We start from the raw sequence: 24,056 nt of genomic DNA, 5'->3' as shown, positions 1-24,056 counted from the left end.
GCACATGATGTCAATCACTGGATTGTCTGGTTCAGTGTCAATGATCTACAGTCCAGATCAATGCACATGATGTCAATCACTGGATTGTCTGGTTCAGTGTCAATGATCTACAGTCCAGATCAATGCACATGATGTCAATCACTGGATTGTCTGGTTCAGTGTCAATGATCTACAGTCCAGATCAATGCACATGATGTCAATCACTGGATTGTCTGGTTCAGTGTGAATGATTTACAGTCCAGATCAATGCACATGATGTCAATCACTGGATTGTCTGGTTCAGTGTCAATGATCTACAGTCCAGATCAATGCATGATGTCAATCACTGGATTGTCTGGTTCAGTGTCAATGATCTACAGTCCAGATCAATGCACATGATGTCAATCACTGGATTGTCTGGTTCAGTGTCAATGATCTACAGTCCAGATCAATGCACATGATGTCAATCACTGGATTGTCTGGTTCAGTGTCAATAATTTAAAGTCCAGATCAATGCACATGATGTCAATCACTGGATTGTCTGGTTCAGTGTCAATAATTTAAAGTCCAGATCAATGCACATGATGTCAATCACTGGATAGTCAGGTCCAGTGTCAATGATCTACAGTCCAGATCAATGCACATGATGTCAATCACTGGATTGTCTGGTCCAGTGTCAATGATCTACAGTCCAGATCAATGCTCATGATGTCAATCACTTGATAGCTAGGTCCCGTGTCAATGATCTACAGTCCAGATCAATGCACATGATGTCAATCACTGGATTGTCTGGTTCAGTGTGAATGATTTACAGTCCAGATCAATGCACATGATGTCAATCACTGGATTGTCTGGTTCAGTGTCAATGATCTACAGTCCAGACCAATGCTCATGATGTCAATCACTGGATTATCAGGTCTGGTGCCAATTAATAATCAAATATTTACAGGCAAGATCGATGCTAATGGTGTTAGTCTTCAGACTATATGGTCAAGCAGATCACATTGACATTGTGGCATAACAACAAAGAAACTATAAAACAAATGATAGAAAATTCACGCTTTCAGCTATCTTCATACCGTTGTGTGTGAGTTTGGTGGAACAGACGAAGGACGTTATGTGGAAGGAATCTCTGCTGCTGAGGGTGTAGGAACCAGCCTGGATTGACTGGCGGCTTTTGTCATTTGCCTGTTTGTGTTCCAGGTCCAAGCGGGTTGATGGTAGATCTAGGTATGATGGGCTGTCGTCATGTTTCTTACTTTCAATCTGCAAACATAAATGTTGGGTTAGTGTTTTGTAATGGCTGGTGCTAAGTTTGTCCGAGGTGCATTTCTTTTGGAGAAAGAGAGAATGAGTGAGTGAATGGGTGGGTGATTGCTTGCTTGCTTGCTTGAGTGAATGAGTGAGTGAGTTTAGTTTTACACCGCACTCAGCAATATTCCAGCTATATAGTGGCAGTCTGTAAATAATCGAGTCTGGACCAGACAATCCAGTGATCAACAGCATGAGCATCGATATGCGCGATAGGGAACCGATGACATGTGTCAACCAAGCCAGCGAACCTGACCAACCGATCCCGACAAGAATGGGTTGCTGAGGACCAGTTCTACATACATATATCACATCATACATACTAACATTTGTATAGCGCCGATATCCAGCTCAGCTGCTCAAAGGCGCTTTGTTTTTTCCCTTGATCACTGGATGTCACTCTCAACGGCACGTTGTATTATCAATCTCAACTCCCTGGGGAGCATACAACTCTTGCAGCCACTAGGCGCACCGAGTTAGTGTGGCTTTCCCATCCTTATAAGGTACCCATTCACAGCTGTGTGGACTGGGACACATAGTCACAGTACTTTGTCCAAGTTTACTGCACGTTGCTGTACCCGGAACTAGGTGTTTGCACATATTCATGTGGCCACCATCTGGTCATATACCAACAGATTCGTGGGTTCTTTTAAGTGCACAGGGTTGTGTACTGTACTGACCTTCACGGGTGTAGATCACCATCAACTGTAGGTATATCACCATACTAGGGACCATGAGATCTGCAATACGTAGAGGGTAATGTCCGAGTAACTCGGCTCCATTATTTTTAAGGAATGGAGAGTTACGAGGATATTACCCTACTTAAATTACATTCGAAGTATTGGGAATATTTCTGTTATCAAAATTAAATGTCAAAATGACAAAATGAAGGTTTTATTTTGAAACTGGTACACATCGCTCCATTACTTTTCAGGAATGGAATGACGCCACAAATGTAATTTAATTATGCTACCTGCATGAACCGCCTGGATTTACATAATTCCTTAGGTGTTGGTGATCGTCAAATCAGATCATGCCGAGAAGATGAACATATGTCCGTGGTACGGCTAATGTACCTGGGCCCTTATTCTCGAAATGTTTGTAGTCCTACGAACTTCTTAAGCCCATTCTTAACACATTGGCTACGATCAAAGTTAAGAATTCTTAGGGCTACGAACGTTTCTAGAATAAGGATTTTGATGCTGATTTTATGGGTCAAGTTAGGACCTCGGCTACCTACTTAGGTGTCCCAATTCTTTTACGTTAGATTTCTGATGCAACATCTAATAACAGCTTGTAATTGATTTAGGGTATCAGAAATGGTGTCACAGATTTGGTGAGTGCTGGCTTTACCAGGAATTCCAACATGGCAGGGTAACCAACAGTGTTCACGAATAGCGTCTGACCGTCTGACAAATCCGCCAGATTCGCCAACGGTCCGATAGAAATCTACCACCCGCCGGTCCCAATGTCTGACTGTATATTTCAAAATGACTTTGACTGAAGTTGTTATATGTGACATGTGACACTTGTTTGCTGTTTATAAATCTTATGTTTGTTAATAATTTCAATGCCAATTATAAGAAATGTTAAATCTGAAATGTGTGTTTAATTTTATTCTATGGGTCCTGTGAATTTTCAATGGGTCAGACAGACATCTGAAACTTACAGGACCCTATGTCCTGTTACTTTGAAACAGCATTCGTGAACACTGAACCAACAGAGGACAATTTTGTAAAATGTCACACAACCAAACTGAGACATACAGACTGGAAACAACGACATACAAAACAGCCACACAGACAGACATACAAACAGTTCAACAGATGGGTGCAGTACCTTGTACACCAGAAGTTCGTGAGATAAATCCTCAAGAGTTGTCCCATTCTCATTCATCAGGTTCACAAAGGACATCGCAAATGGTTTCTCTGACTTGTCCTTAGCTGTAACATATCGCAGGAAAAGTAAGACATCAGACGGCTATTTGGTCATGTTGACATTAAACATACAATATCTGGAAACTCATAAACAAAGCACTGTGGGGGTCCCTACTACTCAGCTGTTGTTTTGAACTTTTGAGGACCCGAGAAATTGTCTGAAACCATGGTTCGGCAAGTAAACCTTACACAGCATCCATGTAATGTTTGTAGACAGTTAAGTTATTTTAACCTGCAGTCGATACTCAGGCCAATTAAGGGCTTCTCGTCTGTCATGTTTTATGCTGTGACTTGTCTAGGCAAAATTCCTGATGAATATTCTATCTTTAGATAATATTTGTCATGCTTATCACATGGATGGCAACAGGGAAAGCTATTTTCAGCAGAAAACTTAATATTGTGTCATCTAATGGGAAGTTCAGGGTTTCTCAACAAATTTAGATGATTTACAGAATTGATCAATTTGAAATAGATATGGCCCGAAATCCATGGATAAGCGGAAAATTGCCATCCCTGTTATCAGGGGATCAGTTATTTTAACACTTATGACAACTGAACATCAATAGGGAATTTGAAAAATCTTGTTTGACAAGCCACACATAGCGATACATATAATCAGAGTTGGACGGTACCAGCGTGACTAAACCATAACTGGTGATTTGAGACAACAGGGTTCTACTGTGGAGATATGAGACAACAGGGTTCCACTGTGGAGATATGAGACAACAGGGTTCTGCTGTGTCTGGATACAAAGAGGATACATACATTAAGATCATTAAATTCCTGCCAATGTTGGATATTGTTGGCACCTTCTCCCATCATTATCATCGACTTCCAGGGTATAACATCTCTGTTCTATTCCAGTAAACACTTTTAGCAGCCGTAGTGAGTTTGTAGTCAGAAAAGAAGTTAAATGAAGCTTAGAGATATTGAACATACCTTCTGAAGAAGATCTATGTTTGAAGAGAAATTTCAGATGCAGACCCTTAAATTCTTCATCGGTTGATATGGCAACCTGAAAAATGGAGCTCAGAAATCAGCAACCTTTCCTTTTTTATTATTTAGTGAATATTATTGAAGTGATAAATAGCAAAGAAAGACAACTCTACTTTAATATCATTGCAAAATTTAATAGCTACATTTTGAGCAGATATGAAATTAAATCCAAGTTTATTTGCAGTTTGAAAGCATAAGTGAAAATTATCTAGTAGCCCATGAACAAGTAAGATACCATTATTTGATTGCCCGAAATGAAAACTGACTTGTCCCGGGCATCGGGTGATGGGATTTTTGAACCCCTGTTGCAGACATATAGATAAAATGACACCTGAATGAGCTTTTATATAAAATAGATACTAATGAAAAGTCTACTGGAAAACACTGATGTAAACTGGAACAAAATGTCATGAATGATCAACAAAAGGTTGTTATTTTTGTTCCTACCTTGACAAACTCAAACCACTTGGGCTTGTCTTCATGATAGTACACCATCGACTTGTACTCCGACATCATGCTGTCTCCGCAACCATAGCTGATCACGTTCTGAAGCAAAATGTTCAGTTGTGAACCTCAGAAATACATCTTGTTTCTATGTTGGGGGATCAAGAATCTGAGCTACCAAAACATGTGCCATGATTTGCGATGAGGTTTTAGGCTTGCTTTGTCACAAGTTAAATTATACATGGCTAAAGTTTCAGGATATTCAACTCCTTTCAATAAAAGCGACAAAACCCTTTCAACATTCATAAGAAATCTCTGCTAATCTCATGCCTGGCTGGAAGTCAGGCCCGCACACAGAAGCGGCGAGTTGGGGGTCAACACGTGGTTGTCTCCGCCATTTTGTTTCACTTACATACAATTTTGTGAAACTTTGTCGTCAATAACACCCAATATACACCATTGATACTCAGTGGATTTTGGATTTGAAAATCGGAGTAACTCGGAAAACTTCGCCAAAATCGGAGTGGTTGACTTCTATGAGTGTGTGAGGAGAGTGAGTGAATGAGTGAGGAGAGTGTGTGAGGAGAATGAGTGAACGGGGAGTGGTTGGGTGAGTGAGTGAGTGAGGAGTGGTTGGGTGAGTGAGTGAATGAGTTTGTTTAGTTTTATGCCGTTTTCAGCAATATTCCAGCAATATCAAGGCAGGGGACACCAGAAATAGGCTTCACACATTGTACCCATGTGGGAATCCAACCCGGGTCTTCGGTATGACGAGCGAACGCATTAATCACTAGGCTATCCCACCGCCCCAGTAGGGGTCATTGTCAAAACATACGGGGTCACAAACTAAGACATCATACACAAATTAATACCAAACATGACGCATATGGTATTTTCAGAACTATGACTACAATATCGGCAAAAATGTGAAAGCTAAATCTGATAGGAGCTTCAGCCAATGAAAGGCACTAATGGCAAAATGGGACGAATTAGACAGAAAAAGCCAGGAAGCGTACATTCAGTAAACAAACACTGATGGCCAATGATATATAATATTTTACAGACTTCAATTAACCCATCCAACTGAGTGATGTCCCACCAAGCGTTAATATTATGCACCAAAGGATACATCACTTTGAGAATTCCACATGGCTGCTGCCTTGGCAGAACACTGTCCATAAGTTACCATAGCAACAAGGAAGTAATACCTGTAACACCCCTTCCTGTTTGTTGCAAACAATCATGGTAACTTCAACATTCTTGTCTGCGGTTTTGGCTGGCCCCTTCGTAAACTCTCCGTGCATCAAGGTCACATAGATATCATTTCTCACATCGCCTGAAAGAAATACAGGTACAGCATGTTAAACATTTCATTACAAGATCTGGTTCAATAAACTTTAATGTCATGCAAACACCTTGTTATTGAAAAGTCCAAATTACAAAAATGTTCAGTGTTAAAATGGTTAATGCTCTGATAAAGAAGTAATAAATATATTATGTAAATATGTCATACTTAACATGACTGGTGAACATTCCCACAATACAGGTGCTTATTCCACAATAATAATGATCATGATGATTGTTGAAAAATAAGTTCAATTATGAACCTGTTGAAAAGCTTTTCCCATAAGGACATACAGTGCCTGGCCAAAAGTGAGTCATCAAAATGGCCGCCGGAAATATTTGAAGTGCGGTACCTGTTTTATTTTGCCACTTCTAATCATTTTAAAATAAAATTGAGCTGAAACATATCAGGTAAGTTGTCTGGTATATCTACGGTAATTCAAACCGGAAATAGGACTAAAGGGAGGTAAGTTATAAATGTCCTGTCGTCTGCTAGCCAGGCTGCCAAACGTAAACAAATGACAACTGAGCAAAAAGGATTTTCTGTCAATTTACATCTAGATAGCTGAAGTCAAAGATATATGGCTGATATACTAGGAGTAAGTCAGTCTGGTGTCTGTAAATTTTTTAAGCGATTTGCTGAAAGGGGAAAATATTGAAAACGGGTCACGAAGCGGTCGGCCTTCTTTGTGCAATGATCGGGTGGATCGGAAGATTCTTCATTGTGTTCGGGACAATTGAAGAGCACCTTTGAGTGAATTGACCAGTCTTGTGAATCTGTCATTGCCTCATAAATTACACTCGTCTTAGCTTTCATGGATATTCCCGTAGGAAAGTTAGAAAGGTTATCACTATCAGTCCAAACAACAGAAAACTTCATGTCACATGGTGTAAAGAACGATTAAATTGCACTCTGATAATTATTTGAAAAGGGTGATATTTCCCGATGAGACACAAGTTGTAATTGATTGGCAGAAGTGTGTCAGTATTTGACAGAAGCCCAACGAAGCGTGGCACCCGGAGTGTTTGGGCCAAAGAGGCGGCTGTAAAATATCTGTGATGTGTGGGTTTGTTTTTTTGTTGTTTTTTTTTGTCACTCTCAGCAGTGTGGGGACTCTGGTACCGGTTGAAGATACCATCAATTCGGCCAAATATATCACTATCAGTGTCCTTGAAGACAGTTTGTGGCCAGTTAACGAGTGGAGTTTCAAAGACGACAATGTGCCGGTCCACTCGTCTCGAAGAACGAAACAGTGGAAACAGGAAAATGATGTCAATTGTATGACTTGGCTGTCACAGAGCCCTGGCATCAATATTATTGAAAATATATGGCGGGCATCGAAAAGTCCAGTGGAAAAGGAAATACACAACATTAAAAGCAGAGAAGACTTTGTGCGAATGGTCACCCGACTCTGGACTCGTATCCCACTTCACCATGTTCAGAGCTTATATCAATTGATTCCTAGGAAATTGAGACATGTAATTCTCGCCAAGGGTCATATAACCAAATACTGATCACCAAACGTAAATGTATCTACCTTGTATTTCTTTTATTTGCAAAAAAAAACGAGACATACCAACACCAGACAAAATCGCACGGTGGCCATTTTGATGACTCACTTTTGGCCAGGCACTGTATCATATTCTTCAATAGATTTCCATCCTTACACACACACATTCACCCATGACGAAAAACATTTAAAAACAACTAAAAAACACAAATCATATTTTTTGTTACCAAAGTGAAAAACAAAATCACAAATATCTTTCTCTATTACATTGATGGAAGAGATTATATATCTGTACTTATATGCATAGTGCTACTAAACAGTGCAAGTTACAATTAGCATTGACGTTCACGTCTTCAACATGTTCAATAATTTGTTTAAAAAAACAATAAGGATGAAAATTTAATCTAACTTATTAATTGCGAACAACTCACATCTCAACCTTTAACTAATGGCAGTTTAAGATTGGTGCGGTTTGTAAATAATCAAGTCTGGACCAGACAATCCAGTGATCAACAGCATGAGCATTGATCTATGCAATTGGATAAGCTGCAGGCCCGGACCACCCAATCCTGTTAGTCGCCTCTTATGACAAGCGTGGGTTACTGAAAACCAATTCTAGCCCGGACCTTCATGGGTCTCCCGCAATATCATGGTGGAGGGCACCAGAAATGGGCTTCACACATTGTACCCATGCAGGGAATCGAAGCCAGGTCTTCAGCATGACGAGCAACTGCTCTTACCACTAAGATACCCTACCAACCCTCAGTTGGGTGAATGAGGAAGTGAGTACGGTTTTACACCACTTTGAGCAATATTCCACCAACATCACATGATGCGTGGGCTTCATTGTGGGGAATCGAAACCAGGCCTTTGACGTGTGACGAGGAAACTCTTTAACCACTAGGCTACCCCACCAGTAAATAATCAAGTCTTGACCAGATAAACCAGTGACAGATATTATGATTCAATAAGTGAGTGAGTTTTACGCCGCTTTACTTTAAGCAATATTCCAGCAATATCACGGCAGTGGATACTCTCAATAAAGTCACAGTGAGTGAGTGAGTTAGTTTTACATCGCACTCAGCAATATTCCAGCTATTTGGGGGTGGAATGTAAATAATCGAGTCTGGACCAGACAATCCAGTGATCAACAGCATGAGCATCGATCTACACAATTGGGATACGATCAATAAATTCACAGCTTGACCAACCAGTACTGAATGTTTAGTGAAACAATGAATCATATCAATCAGAGGCAAATTCAATCCTCACAATCAGTAGATTCTGGCACAGCAAAGGGAGGCAACAGTAAATTTTGTTTCCTTAGATTATGAGCGTGACCTTGCCCCTTCTCAAATATATTTTAAATAGGAATAACAACTTCTACAGAAAAACCAACACCACAACATATGTACAACGAAAAAGGATGAAATTATAACTAATGACAATAACGTGGCATGGAAATGTCTGATTTCAACCAAATTCTGCAGTAATGTTCACGCCAGTAAGAACACAGTCAGCATGGTCAGTAATCAGTTGTATACTCCCCAGGGAGTTGAGATTGATAATATGATGTGACGTTGAGATTGACATCCAGTGATCGAGGGAAACATACCAGTGCCTTGAGCAAGCACTAGTTGCCTGGATATGTGTGCTATATAAATATCCTATAACCAGCTAACACTAAGGTAAGAAAGGTAGCATCAGGGTTTTATGCGATTCTCAAATATGCGTCCAGCATGCACAAATGTTGAGAATGGATGCAGAAAAAAATTTCACTGCCTCCAGAAGGATGCACAATATTATTCATTGTACCCACAAAACATCTATGACTTTGTGAAGAGATTGGTTGTTTATTCAGAGCAGTTATGTGCATCATTTCATACACTGGTCCATGTGGTTAAATGATTCATTCCAGGTCTAAACAAATTATTAAAAGGTACAGTTCTCCACACCATTACTTCCAGGACCCTCATTTTTTTTTGCCCATAAAACTAATAATTAGGGGACCCCCATTTTTGTGAGTCGAGGTAAAACCCTGAGCATAAAGTTTCCTCTTGTTCATTCACGCGAAGCAATATGATGTCGTTTTCCCTACCACCAGCAGAGACCATATACCGGTATATTGTCTCTGCCTCCAGTCAGAAAAAATCTGACGAAAATGTAACCGGTTGATAAACCGACCCCCATGTTGGTCCTCAAAATTCGGCTTCGCCATTTTATGCCGCTTTTAGCAATATTCCTGCAATATCATGGCAGGGGACACCAGAAAATGGCTTCACACATTGTACCCATGTGGGGAATCAAACCTGGGTCTTCGGCATGACATGTGAATGCTTTAACCACTGGGCTACCCCACCGCCCCACTTTTCTTTAAAGTGTGAAAAACTGCCCAAGACTTCATCTTCTTTGTTAAGACTTAAGTTTTTCTTTATGAGTGTCCATTGAGAAGGTAGAAATAGTGCTCACTGTACCTCACTTGGCTATTTTGTCAACGGTTTAAAAAGTCAACAAAGATAAACACCAGTCATTTAGATCTGCAGATATTTTCTGAACAAATACTGATGACTAAAAGATGACATAAATTTCAACTGATTTGAATATGACATGACGTCATGTAAAGATGAACCTACAAGTTCAGCTTCCTCAGACAATTCCAAATGATTCCAACATAAAAAACATTTTGAGAGAACCGAAATGCATGGCGAAAGTGCAAAGGTCAGATCATGGTCATACTTTATAGGAATGTGTTGAGTCACTCTTCCAACATGGTTGAATAATTGCAGCAAATAGGCTTTCCAAAATGGATATCGAGACGGCCATTTTGAAAATCAAATTTGTATGCTGATTGATTCAGATTTCAACAGTGGTTGGTACAATCACGTGAAATTGTTTCTGAGGAGACAAAAATGGTGTTGATGACAATGAAGAACGAAAGACAAGTAGACCATGACTTTCAGTCAGGTGAACTAAATAAATACCCAACCACCCAGTACATGTGCACTAACACTCACACACACCATGAAAATGTAAAACAAATAACAACTAGATGAAAACAGAAAATATCACACATTTTGTAAAAAAAACATGAATATGGCCTATATGACATGAAAAAATTAAGCGGGAAAAAAACGATGTGTAACAAATACTAAGAAAAGTGAACTCCTTCAACAAATTTTCCACCATTAAAGAGGATGAATACAAAAAACACATTATCTTGATCTGATTTGTAAAAAACTCAAACTGAAAATAATTATATCCACTGACAGTACATCTTACCTTCCACTAACAGGGCGAGAAAAACAGGTAAGATATTAGCTATTGTACATTTAAATAACATACAGTGTCAGTGGGAACAGTGACTTATACGAAATCAAACAGCTCCCGTTACCATAGCAATTATCATAATTATTCAAAATATTACCCAAAACATGACACTTACTTTTAATACAAAATTTTATCTTGCTTTTAATAAATATTTATTTTCACAAATATTACAAACAAATTCTGTAGAATTAATGTTCTTATGCTATCAAGCACGGTGAGAATGTAATTTTTAGAGTAAAATTGATATTTTATACTTATCCTGACTCATGCTCTTTTGCTTGTCTTCTTCTTTCTTGCGAACATAGTGGAACACTTGTATCTCCTTATTTGAAGCTCCCTTCAAAATAAAATCACTAATTGGTACTCACCACGAAGTTGCTCCCCTTTGTCTCCCCTGGCGGAAAAGGTGTCGCCACCCTCCGCCATGTGCTCCCTCTCTCCTGATTTAGCGAGCCCAACACTTGAATTTACAGGGAAATCCAAAGTGTTATGTGGGGAGGATGGGAGGGTTAACTAACCTCATGAGTCAGGATAAGTATAAAATATCAATTTTACTCTAAAATTACATATTTTTCCTTATCCTGACTCATGCTCTTTTGCTTTAGCATCCCCACGGAACGGAGGTGGGTAACAGAATACTTTGGATTTATAATTAGTGATTTTGTATAGATATACTGTAATATCCCCTCACGGGAACTTCATGAAGTCTTAGATTTAGGATGTTTCCTGTATAAAGAAAACCATAGGTTATATAAAAGCCATTAAGGGGAATTACATTATGAATATATTGAACAATACATATAAATTATATATATATATATATAGGTGACTCTGATAGAGGCACTGAAATTGACTATATCCAAGTATATGCTTAAGGTAGAATACTTAAGCTGAACATATATACATAGCCCTAAAACTCCTTAGAGTTATAAGCTAGATGAGTATGTATAAAATACATATTAATCTTGTGAGGCTAATATTTTAACGCCCTCTGAGGGACTGTCAGTTGCTGAGCGAGGGACCAGTGGTCGAAATGGTGAATGCCAGAGACATCTTCTGTAGTGATGTCTCTTAGGTAGTGATTAGCAAATACCATGTTAGATTTCCAATAGCATCCTTCCATAATCGTGTTCAAGGAACAGTTACGTGTAGAGGCGAGGGTAGAGGCCAGTGCCCTGATCTCATAATGGATTTGATGCTGTTGGTGGGTCCAAGCCTGCTGCCTTGTAGGCACGGAGAATGACAGTCCTTATCCAAATAGATATTGTGGTCCGTGACACTTCTGTTTGATTAAGTAGGCTTATAATGGGATGAATAAGCGCTTGAGAAATCTTCTCCTTGTTTTGGATCGTCAGTAAATAAACTTTGAAGCTCTTACCGGACACAGTGATAGGTCTTGTGTATCTTGTGATCGAGAATAGAGGATAGCGGGATGTGGAATAATCTGTCTGGTTGACCTGGCAGTTGATTCTTTGCAATGAAATCCCATCTTAATCCTGGAGGTGCGCTGTGTTATGATTGTCATCAAACTGTATCCTCTCGTAATCCAGAGTGAATTTCAGACATTCTTGCTGCTGTGGCTAGCGATAGCAGAAACAATGTTTCCTGTGAGAGAAATTCAACGTTTGTCGATTCCAAGGGTTCATAGACCTCACTTCGTGAGGTGTTGTAACACTACATTCAGATCCCAAGCTGGGGCGTGGAACTTCCGCTTTTGGTCCTCCAATCGAAAGCTCGTGAGTAAGGCCAGTAACTCTGGAGATCTTGTCAATTTGACACCCGTTCTCATGGTGATTACAGAGCTAAGCGGCAAGATATGTTGATATCGTTGAACCTTTTAAATGTTTGTTTTGGCGTAGGTAACACAAATAGTCTGCCACTTGAGGTTGTGAAGCCTCTCTTGCTGTAAACCCTTTCTTTGTTGCATAATTTTTGAAACTGTGCCACTTGTCGTCGTATACAAGTTACGAGTTGAGTAGCGAGTAAGGCAAAGCGTGACTGCTTTTGCCCTGGCAGAATATCCTCTCTTGTTTAAACACATTTGTATACAGTCCATACGTGTAGTTGGAACATTGCTGGGTTTCCGTGCACTTGTTTGGTGTGAGGATGAATTAACAGGTTTGGCGCTTGGGTAGCTCCAGTGTTGGTTGACCGATTTCTTGAATTAGTATGGGAAACCACGTTCTGGCCGGCCAGTAGGGCGACCAAAGTGAGTTGTAGGCTCTGTGTTTGTCTGATTTTCTGTAATACTTGAGGTATTATTGCTGGCGGCGGAAGCAAGCGATGCGCATTGAGGCCTTCCCATGATAGACTTAGAATCCGTTGCCCAAGCTTGGGGGTCTGGGACTGGTGACACGAATGTCGGTAGCTGATTGTTGAATCGCGTGGCGAATAGGTCTATTAAGCGGGGCTCCTAATTGCTTGATTATCTGTGCAAAAATTTTTCGGTTGATCATCCACTCTGTCGGTGATGGTAGATGAGGCCGAGAGAGCGCCTGCTAGTATATTTCTGGCTCGGGGAATGTGCACTGCTTTGACATGTAGATTTAGATCTTGTATTAAATCAACAGTTGAAAGCTTAGGTTCAAAAGGTTCATCGATCTCGTTGAGCCTTGCTTGTTTATGTAGAACGCCACTGTCGAATTGTCTGTATGGATCATTAGGGCGCATTTTGTAGAAATGTGCTCCAATGTAGAATGGCGCGTTGATTACAGCTTTCATTTCTAGACTGTTTATATGGAGTTTGCATTCTTGCTGATTCCATAACCCTGATATCGTGTGGTTGGTGAGATGAGCTCCCCAACCTTGGAGTGACGCTAGCGTCTACATACAGATGGGTTTTGTATTCCTGCTCTGCTAAACAAATCGCTTCGCAGACATTGATTTCTTGGTCCACCATAGTAGATGTGGTCTGAGATGTTTCGGTAGACTGAATGGTTGTACATCGTTGAGATGTGTGTTGATGAGGACCTGTAGGGGACGTAACTGTAATCTGCCTGTGACAGTCATGTCTTGGGCTGATGTGAGAAGACCTAGTAGGCTCTGCCATTGTCGCGAGTGGTAACGGGAGAGTAGAGCTGGTGGAATGGTCTGTTGTATCTTGAGCCAACGGTCTTCTGGTACCATAATACGGTTTGCGATTTGTGATGAATCGAATACCTAGGAACTGTAGGTCTTGGCGATGGTACTAGGTCCGACTTGCGTGAAGTTTACTAACCAACCTAGTTGTGTTAGTAGCTTTATGATGTAGTTTAACTGTAGTTTGAGACGCAGTGGATCTTGATCTACTTTGTATCCCGTCGTCGAGGTAAAAGCGCGACACTCGTGGCCTTGACGATGTAGAAATTTGATAATCGGTTTAGTTATCCTCGTGAATAGCCAGGGGCTGATGATATTCGAATGGGGAGTACTTTCCACTGGTAATGTAGCCCTTCTAGAGTAAATCGTAGGTATTTCCTGGAATCGGGATGAATGGGGATGTGCAAGTAGGCATCCTGTAGATCTATGCTGCCCATGTAGTCCATAGGGACGAATCATCTGGCGTAACTGAGGTAAATGTATCATGCGAAACTCTCGGTGGTTTGCGTAGATAGTTCTTGTTGAAAAAGCTCATGTTGTAGATGAGTCTGTATTTCTCCGTGGAGTTTTTCTTGGGAACTAGGAAAACTGGGGAGTAGAAACCTGGTTCGACGCTTGCTTGATCTATTACTTCTATGGCCTGTTTGGATAGGAGTGATGAGACAGCCTCTTTATCTTTGGTAGTTGTTGCTTGTAAACCGAACTTGGGGGTTTGATTGTCAGCGGAGGCTTGTCCTGTAGAGGGATACGAAATCCGTGTTGAATAATGTTGGAGGCGTAAGGATCTTGCAGTATTCCCCAGTTTTCCCAGTGTAGTTGGAGGCGCCCACCCACTTGAGCTGGTTGTACTGGAACGGCTGGGGTGGAAGACTCCAGTCGTTCGAACCTGTGTTTCAGCGTCTATAATTGCGGGAACCTCTGGGTGTCCTGCCTCTTCCTGATCCTCCTCTATAGTTGCCATATGGGCTTAATTTAAAAGAATCTTTACCTCTAGAGCTGGCTATCTTCCTGTCTCTTGCTCTTTGTAGGCCCGTGAACTTAGATCTGCCTGAGTATCTTTGTGAAGTCTGGCCGAATGGCGCTGGCTAGTGTGTCCATCGATCTAATCATAAGGACTTCCCTGGAATCCTTAGAGACTTCCTTGGCGACCTTGTCGATTTCTCCGATCAAAGATGGATGTTGTCGACCGAGGGGCTGTATAAAGTGGGGCTGTAAAGTTCTCCCCAATTACAGGAGGCGAGGAGGCCTTGACGACGAGCTAAGGTCAGTGCTGCTGAAACAGATGTAAGATGATCCGTTAAAAACTGCTGATCTTTCTTTTGCATAAGTAAGGCAGAATAAATCATTCTATCATCTTCCGTCGTGGAATCCGGAATCTAGTAATAAGAGTCTCATTGATGCGTCCTAGATCTATTTAACCCAAAGAACATCACGTCTCGTCATGGTTTCTATATGAGCCAACTTGCGATCATCCATCTTGTAAATCTTGTTCTTTACATCGCTGATGATCTTATAGTTCTCATCGATGTCCTGGGCCTTGTAGAAGGAGTCCATGTTATCGTGGAGAACTTCTTGGCTTGAAAGTTGGGTAGATGTGGTATCTGAACTTTTCGTAGCTTTCTGGAAAGCTGCATCTAGATTCTGTGGCACTGCGCAATCGAATTCGATCGGGGTAGAGTGATTGCATCTGGATCATCTTCCTTCATCAAATACGTCTGAGCTGTATTGCCACTTTTAGATGGTGATGTGAGATCTAGGTTATTGACCATCAATACCGTATCTCTGCATCAGAAAATATGATTCCTCCATCATCCTCAAAACCATCATCATTAATAAATTGTAGATGCTCTTCGCCGGGACTGCGTGTAGCTGTCTGAATATCTGATGAGGTTTGTGGCGATCTAGTTGACTTGTCGCGCTCTATGTGGAGATCTGATGGGTGATCGACCTGGTGATGAAGCGGAGTGGAGATCGTCTATGGGATGATCTTCGGAGACTTGTGAGGTGAATGTTGATAGCTTCGCGAAGCTCTTGGCAGTCCCTCGATGTTCTTCTAGGCGATGAAGATCTGGAATCATATGTCTTTCGCGAATGCCTTAGCGAAGCTTCATTTCGCGTCCGGTCCGGGGATCGATGATATGACCTTAGCGAAGGCTTCCGTGATGTCTGATGGTCTGAGTCCATATCTAGAGATGAAATCGAAGATGGTGATGATCTCTCTCCGCCCGCGAAGGCCTTGCGAAGCTGTACATCTAGGTCGCCGTCAAGGTGGTGCGCGGGACTTCCTTAGCGAAGGTGACATCGTCTTGGCTGCTACGTTGTTGGGGGTGCCTCTGGGGTGCTGTCACGTTGGAGCCTTCAGCGAAGGCTCGGACCCTGCTTGCGCAGTTTGTAGTGGTCCTCCATGATGTTCATAATCTGCCGCATCATGTCTTCTGGGATGATCTGTGGCGAGTAAGTCGTAAGCGTCTTTTCTGCGATGGGGTTCACATCAATGGCGTCTGGCGTCGGTGTAGAGGCATCAGGCTGCATGGAGATCTCTGCAGAAGTCACAGTAAGCTGACACGGTCGCTTCTTCTGCCGTAAAGTCGGGGATGATTATCGGCTGATCATCGTAGAGAGGCCCAACTCTGCTGCTGGAGCGATCTCGGCTGAAAGTTCTTGCTGTCTTCGTGGAATTTCCCTTTGGAAGTCTCGCGCTGCCCTGGGTGTCCTCAATCTGCGTTGAGGCGACGATGAGAGCCCTCTTAGACTTAGTCTGCAATGGCCGGGATGTCTGGGGAGGCGGTCGTTTCTTCGAATAACGGACTTCGTCCCGTTCCTCTGCCGCGGGGTCTCTAGCAGAACACCAGGCGGAGAGGGTCGATCGCTAGCAGCTGACTGGAAGGAATATCTGGACTCTCTGCCATGTTTTGCCCTTGTTTTGCGTGATCTATCTGCAGCCGCGTCTTAAAGGCATAAAGATGATATTTATTAAATGCAGAATGAGATAAATTAATGCAGTAACTGCAAGCGTGATTTTAAGCATTACCGCAGTAGAACAACTAGGGCATATTACATGTGGATCGGAGGCAGAAAAGCGTAATCTACAAATCGTACAGATTTTCATGAGCGTAAAGCTAGCTGAACAATCACGAATACCGTGAATAAACAGTAGAAATCGATAATTAATCAATACAAATAGTAAAGGATACTAGCTATACCTCTATAGTAACCTATGAGGAGGTAAAAACTAAGAGATTATCAAAGGATATGTGTGTAAGGAGACACAAGGCTCTCACATCCTGCTCACTGGGTGAAGAAGGAGAGTGAAGCACATGGCCGGAGGGTGGCGACACCTTTTCCGCCAGGGGGACAAAGGGAGCAACTCGTGGTGAGTACCAATTAGTGATTTTATTTTGAAGGGGCTTCAAATAAGGAGATACAAGTGTTCCACTATGTTAAGCAAGAAGAAGAAGACAAACAAAGAGCATGAGTCAGGATAAGGAAAATAATAGAACTGATGTAATAATTACCACTAACATGAATTTGTAACAAATATACTGATGGTAAAAAGTCATGCATCATAGAATTTTACCACACATGCTACAATATGAAAGATTTTTCAAAGTGACAAAAGCGTTTGATACAAAATTATTTGTTCTACTGGCCAAAACAGTATCTTGTGAATGCAGTTATATATATTTGAAGTAATATATCATATCAGTTAGGATATCAGAAGTAATTTAATTCTGACATTAATGCTGAGAATGCACAGATATAGAAGAATTATACACACTGAAATAATCTTCTGAACCATCAAGAGCCATCCTTTATCTCAAGGCAATTATTTGCAGGATTTGAGGTTCAACTTATAACTGTATGGTTCAAAAATTGAAACAATCACAGTTCATTTGGTTTCTCTAGTTTCCAAATCATAGCGAAGATAAACATGGTTGCATAACTTTTGACCATCAGTATAAATCTGATATCTGATGACATTGTTAAATTGTTATGATGATGTGAAGGAAGATAAGAGTCGGCTGATGTATCATGATGAATATGATATATCTAAGGGAGACAACTCACCTGGCATAATGACTTCCGGAAATCCCATCTTGCGTGCGATGGGAGTGTTGGCGCCGACAATATGAGGGAAGTCTTCCTGTACCTGCAGGAAACAGTTTCAGAAACACAGTGAGTTGGGCCGACAGGAACAGCATTTCATTTTCAATTGAATTTGAGTAAGTGAGTATGGTTTTATGCCACTTTTAGCAATATTCCAGCAACATCACGGCGGAGGACACCAGAAATGGGCTTCACACATTGTACCCATGTGATGAATTGAACCCAGGTCTTCAGCATGATGAACAGACACTTTAACCATTAGGCTACCCCACCGCCCACATTTGAATTTTAACTGACATCTAAATGTCAAACCAAATCTGAAATTTGGGACCCTTGTGCAGCACATGGCATAATGGCGTGGACTACTTGGGAATGATTAAAACACTGGTCCACCCAGATTATGTTAATAGGAAGGTGGTACATTCAATATTCACTGCTAAAACACTTGTCTCAGAAAGCCACACCCACCTGCTTGAGGTCCCCGGGGAGTATTTTGAGCGACACCCAGATCCCTTGCCCTTTGTGGTTGATGTCTTTAGCTGTGATGACTTTCTTGATAACATTCTCCATGAATTCTTTCTCGCCACATCTGAAAGGAATTTAAACATGCTGTAATACTTGTGGTGGATAAACAAGTATTGTCACTAAGGTGACATAATCCCCCGCCACAAATTATCAAATCAAACTTAAAAAGTAATGAAAGTTTAAGGTGAAGTTAAATGTAAAAATAACATGACCAGTCAACCTCTTTTGATATCTTCTCTTTAGTTGTTCAAACACACAAATATTTTCAAGACTGACTTTGACCTTGACATGAATGTCATAGTGTATGAAACATGCAAAAATGTTACTAAAGAAATTGCTTATTGAAAAACATTTAAGGGAAGTCTCGAAAGTCTATGAAGAATATCCAGTGAATTCAGGTTAACATGCTGAAATCTTCAAACTTTCGCAGTGACCTTGAAAATTATGTGAAGGCCACCAAAATCAACTGGGCTCTGCGCCTTCATTAGATGAAGCTTGGTGTCAAATATGAAAAAAAATCTAGTGAATGTTTTTTGCGATATCTTGCTGACTATCTTAACATACAAGTTAACATGCTGAAATCTTCAAAGTGTCTTTGTGACCTTGAAACTTAAGTGAAGGTCACCAAAATCGACTGGGCCCTGCACTTTCCCTAGATGAAGGTTGGCGTCAAATATGAAGAAAGTCCAGTCAATGGTGCTTGAGATATCTCGCTGACCATCTTAACATGCAGGTTAACATACTGAAATCTTCAAAGTGTCGCTGTGACCTTGACAATTAAGTGAAGGTCACCAAAATCGACTGGGTCCTGCACCTTCCCTAGATAAACCTTGGTGTTTAATATGCAGAAAATCCAGTGAACGGTTCTTAAGACAGCTTAACATGCAGGTTAACATGCTGAAATCTTCAAAGTGTCGCCATGACCTAGAAATTAAGTGAAGGTCACCAAAATCGACTGGGCCCTGTGCCTTCCCTAGATAAAGCTTGGTGTTGAATATGAAGAAAATCTAGAGAGCGGTTCTTGAGATATCTCGCTGACAAGAGTTAAAAGTTAAAGTCCCCATGTGACCTTGAAATGAAGGTCAAGGTCACCAAACCTGACTGGGACCTTTCTTATACTGTGATGAACCTAGGTACCAAATATGAAAATAATCTAGTCAACCGTTCTGAAGATATTCTAATTCGTACATATGTTGCATAAAAGTGAAGTTCAAATTGTACAACCTACTACTGAAATGGAATGAAGTGAAGTACAAATTCCACAACTTACTGCTGAAAAGGGATGAAGTGAAGTACAAATTCCACAACTTACTGCTGAAAAGGGATGAAGTATTGTTGGTCCTCATTGCACTCTTTGTTTCCTTGAATGTAGTCTGAGATTTCCATAGCTGAAATAGGTGAAGATAGCCATTAGATTATGAAAATGAACATGACAACTCCAACCTTCCAACTTTGAACTAGATAACTGAAAAATGTGGACAAAGGATCATTTTGATGAGATCCAACTGTGACAATCATTTTTATTAAATCAAATCAGATAATTGAGTGAGTCAGTCAGTATGATCTTATGCCGCTTTTAGCAATATTCCAGCAATATAATGGTGGGGGACACTAGAAATGGCCTTCACACATTTTGCCTATGTGGGGATTTGAACTAGTGTTGGGAATTGGTTAAAATCTTATAATTGATGATTGGTTCATTACATCCGATCAATCATCGAAAATAGTTGGTTAGCGTTATTTATCAAATTGTCTTTGTTATATTTGTTAATGCACACAAAATAAAGAAAAAAACATGTAGTTCTTTCGGTTGTTTTGGCAAATTTCGTGTCTTTAAAGGATAACTAATATATTAGGAACATAAATTTCCTGGAGTCTTCAAGATAAAATTTAACCATGACTTGGAATGAGCTTGTAGTGCTTAAGAAACGCAACAAACAAAACCAACCTTGTGCTAAATATTGTCAATGCAAACAAATGTTCCAAAATTGTTTGTGTTTGATTATGACAAAATGTGATCGATTGCTTGGTCGTTTAGTCATTATGACCAATCTTCGATTATTTCAATCAATTGGACCATCACTAATTTGAACGCGGGTCTTCGGCGTGATGAGCGGACGCTTTAACAACTAGGCTACCCCACCGCCCCTCAGATAATTAGAAAAGCAGGCATCAGAAGAACAATTTCCTGGGCTTCTGTGTTTTAACAAACGTTGTTCAGCAGACTATTTGGCCAGTATTTATTGTTCAATGCAGCATTCAGCAATATTTCAGCATTTCACATGATTTGGCATTAAACAACTGACAATGGGCATGTAAACAATCAAGTCTGGACCAGACAATCTAGTGATAGATATTGTGGGCAACGATTCATGTTAGGGTAAGATGGCATGTGACAACCAAGTCACTGAGTCCTTTTGGTCGCCTTTTACGTCATCCATTTGGTCGCCAATTATGTCAAACTTTGACTGCTGGGGATTTATTAATAACCAGCTACTCCATTGTGGACTTGGTCAATTATGTTTAATGAAATGTTACAGAGAAAGTAGGCAAGCAGACCTGCCACTCCGAATGGACGTCTAATACCCTGAGTTTGTTTCTTGTTGTCAGCATCTTTTTGAATCCATCACACCTGACAAAATAAAGACAATCTTCAGGCAAGGTGAAAAACTGATCATGAAACGTATTTTAATCCTCAAAGTACATGCCAAAGATATTCATGACTCAAATATGTCCACGCAGACATGATCAAAATTATGGAGTGAGTTGTCTCCCCTTACATATATAAGTTACAAAACAACCACAAGCCAGCATTGTTTGTAAGCTTCTGCAGTAAGTTGGCTGAAATCGGTCTCATGAAGAGAGTCTTACCTATTCTGATAATCTGGAAGACCAGACACACCTTCTCCCTCATTCGGTCCTTCGTTCCAAGATCCTTGAATGAAAGCAAATCACGCAGATACAAAACATAACAGTTTCACTCAGTAACAATAATGAATGTACTTATATTGTGAAAACATGCACACACAAGGGGTATGCTCAAAGCACAGATCATTACTCCGGTCCGTGGATCAGTGTGTATGACAACCCAAGCTGCCTGTGAGCCAGTAGAAGGTCAACAGTCATAGGACCATCTCATCCCACTGGGTACCCATTTTCTGCTGTGTGAACAGAGGCAATTTTTTCAAAGTCACTTGCCTAAGGTAAGACCACATGTGTCATGTGTGCTTCATTGTGGGGCAGGACTGAAGTCCTATAAACGCTTAGCGTCAATCTGACAGACTCTCTGTGACCATTTTTGCTTAACTTCAACTGATGTGCGAACTGTGCTCTTTGCACAAGGCCAAACACAACCACATTAGGCTATTTAGACTGTTTAATGTTTCTCAATTCCAGTCTCAGTAATCCTATAATGCAATAAATATTCTCTACAAGACACATATCTAACTTACCGTGAAGACGACTCTGAAGTTGTTCAACATCTCGATATCCTTTGGTACACCCTCCTTACTCCATTTCACAAGATAGTTCTCACTGATGAATTTACCCTCCTTGGCATCAAACAAGTTCATCAAAATGTCCGCATCTTCACCGATTTTGCACACAAAGTTCCTCAGCATTACAAACAGGTTGAAAGTAAGGGGTAGGGAGACTTGTTTACTGATCTCTTCACTGATGACTGCACTCTGAAAGGACAGAACAAACAGCATGGATATTTCCACCAGGCACCGGTGGTCTGGAAAATCAATTCAGGTTACCTTAAAATTTACGACAGTTATTGTCAGTCTGAATAAGTATTTGTAACAAGTATAAAATAAAAGTTTGAAAAAGAGCGAACTGTGAAACTGAACCTAAAGTTTTCAAGAATTTCTCAGTGACCCTTGGTCGTGGGGATGCCAGGACCTGTATGACCTGTTTGTTCAAGTGTCATGACCTGTATCACACATCCAATCCTGCCTGTGGTGATATCATGACATGTACAACCGCTGTTTGTAGTGATATCATGACATGTACAACCGCTGTTTGTAGTGATATCATGACATGTACAACCGCTGTTTGTAGTGATATCATGACCTGTACAACCGCTGTTAGTGGAGATATCATGACATGTACAACCGCTGTTTGTAGTGATATCATGACATGTACAACCACTGTGGTGATATCATGACCTGTACAACCGCTGTTTGTAGTGATATCATGACATGTACAACCGCTGTTTGTAGTGATATCATGACATGTACAACCACTGTTTGTGGTGATATCATGACCTGTACAACCGCTGTTTGTGGTGATATCATGACCTGTACAACCGCTGTTTGTAGTGATATCATGACATGTACAACCGCTGTTTGTAGTGATATCATGACATGTACAACCGCTGTTTGAGGTGATATCATGACATGTACAACCGCTGTTTGTAGTGATATGACATGTACAACCGCTGTTTGTGGTGATATCATGACATGTACAACCGCTGTTTGTGGTGATATCATGACATGTACAACCGCTGTTTGTGGTGATATCATGACATGTACAACCGCTGTTTGTGGTGATATCATGACATGTACAACCGCTGTTTGTGGTGATATCATGACATGTACAACCGCTGTTTGTGGTGATATGACATGTACAACCGCTGTTTGTAGTGATATCATGACATGTACAACCGCTGTTTGTGGTGATATCATGACCTGTACAACCGCTGTTTGTGGTGATATCATGATCATGACATGTACATGTACAACCGCTGTTTGTGGTGATATCATGACATGTACAATGCTGTTTGTAGTGACCATGTACAACCAGTTTGTGGTGTTTGTGGTGATATCAGTGTACTGTTCAACTGCTGTTTGTGGTGATATCATGACATGTACAACCACTGTTTGTAGTGATATCATGACCAGTACAACCACTGTTTGTGGTGATATCATGACATGTACAATCGCTGTTTGTGGTGATATCATGACATGTACAACTGCTGTTTGTAGTGATATCATGACCTGTACAACCGGTGTTTGTGGTGATATCATGACCTGTACAACCACTGTTTGTAGTGATATCATGACCTGTACAACCGCTGTTTGTGGTGATATCATGACATGTACAACCACTGTTTGTAGTGATATCATGACCATGTACAACTGCTGTTTGTGTGGTGATACATGACCTGTACCGCTGTTTGTGGTGATATCATGATGTACAACCACTGTTTGTAGTGATATCATGACCTGTACAACTGACATGTACAACCACTGTTTGTGGTGATATCATGACATGTACACCAATCGCTGTTTGTAGTGATATCATGACACTGCTGTTTGTACAATATCATGACCTTTGTTTGTGATATGTACAACCACTGTTTGTAGTGATATGAACAACCCTCTTTATGGTGATATCACAACATGTACAACCCTGTTTGTGGTGATATGACCTGTACAACCGCTGTTTGCGGTGATATCATGACATGTACAACCAGTTTGTGGTGATATAATGA

The 24,056-nt window shown here is 40.7% G+C and overlaps 1 protein-coding gene across 1 annotated transcript in view; it reads right to left on the bottom strand.

Annotated features, from left to right (window-relative positions):
- The window catches only part of LOC124271646 (dedicator of cytokinesis protein 1-like), a 99,112-nt gene that overhangs the window by 68,815 nt on the left and 6,241 nt on the right, over window positions 1-24,056 (bottom strand). The window contains 13 exon segments of the mRNA XM_046706797.1: window positions 1,059-1,245; window positions 3,130-3,233; window positions 4,167-4,242; window positions 4,671-4,769; window positions 5,876-6,003; window positions 10,802-10,807; window positions 17,996-18,077; window positions 18,503-18,623; window positions 19,872-19,947; window positions 21,119-21,179; window positions 21,181-21,191; window positions 21,431-21,494; window positions 22,012-22,245. Of these exon segments, the coding sequence (XP_046562753.1) occupies window positions 1,059-1,245; window positions 3,130-3,233; window positions 4,167-4,242; window positions 4,671-4,769; window positions 5,876-6,003; window positions 10,802-10,807; window positions 17,996-18,077; window positions 18,503-18,623; window positions 19,872-19,947; window positions 21,119-21,179; window positions 21,181-21,191; window positions 21,431-21,494; window positions 22,012-22,245 (1,249 nt within the window).

Source organism: Haliotis rubra, unplaced genomic scaffold (genome assembly GCF_003918875.1).
Source record: "Haliotis rubra isolate DU_JTF1 unplaced genomic scaffold, ASM391887v1 Scf162, whole genome shotgun sequence".
NCBI classification, from domain to species: domain Eukaryota; kingdom Metazoa; phylum Mollusca; class Gastropoda; order Lepetellida; family Haliotidae; genus Haliotis; species Haliotis rubra.
This window is presented reverse-complemented; position numbering and strand designations above follow the sequence as displayed.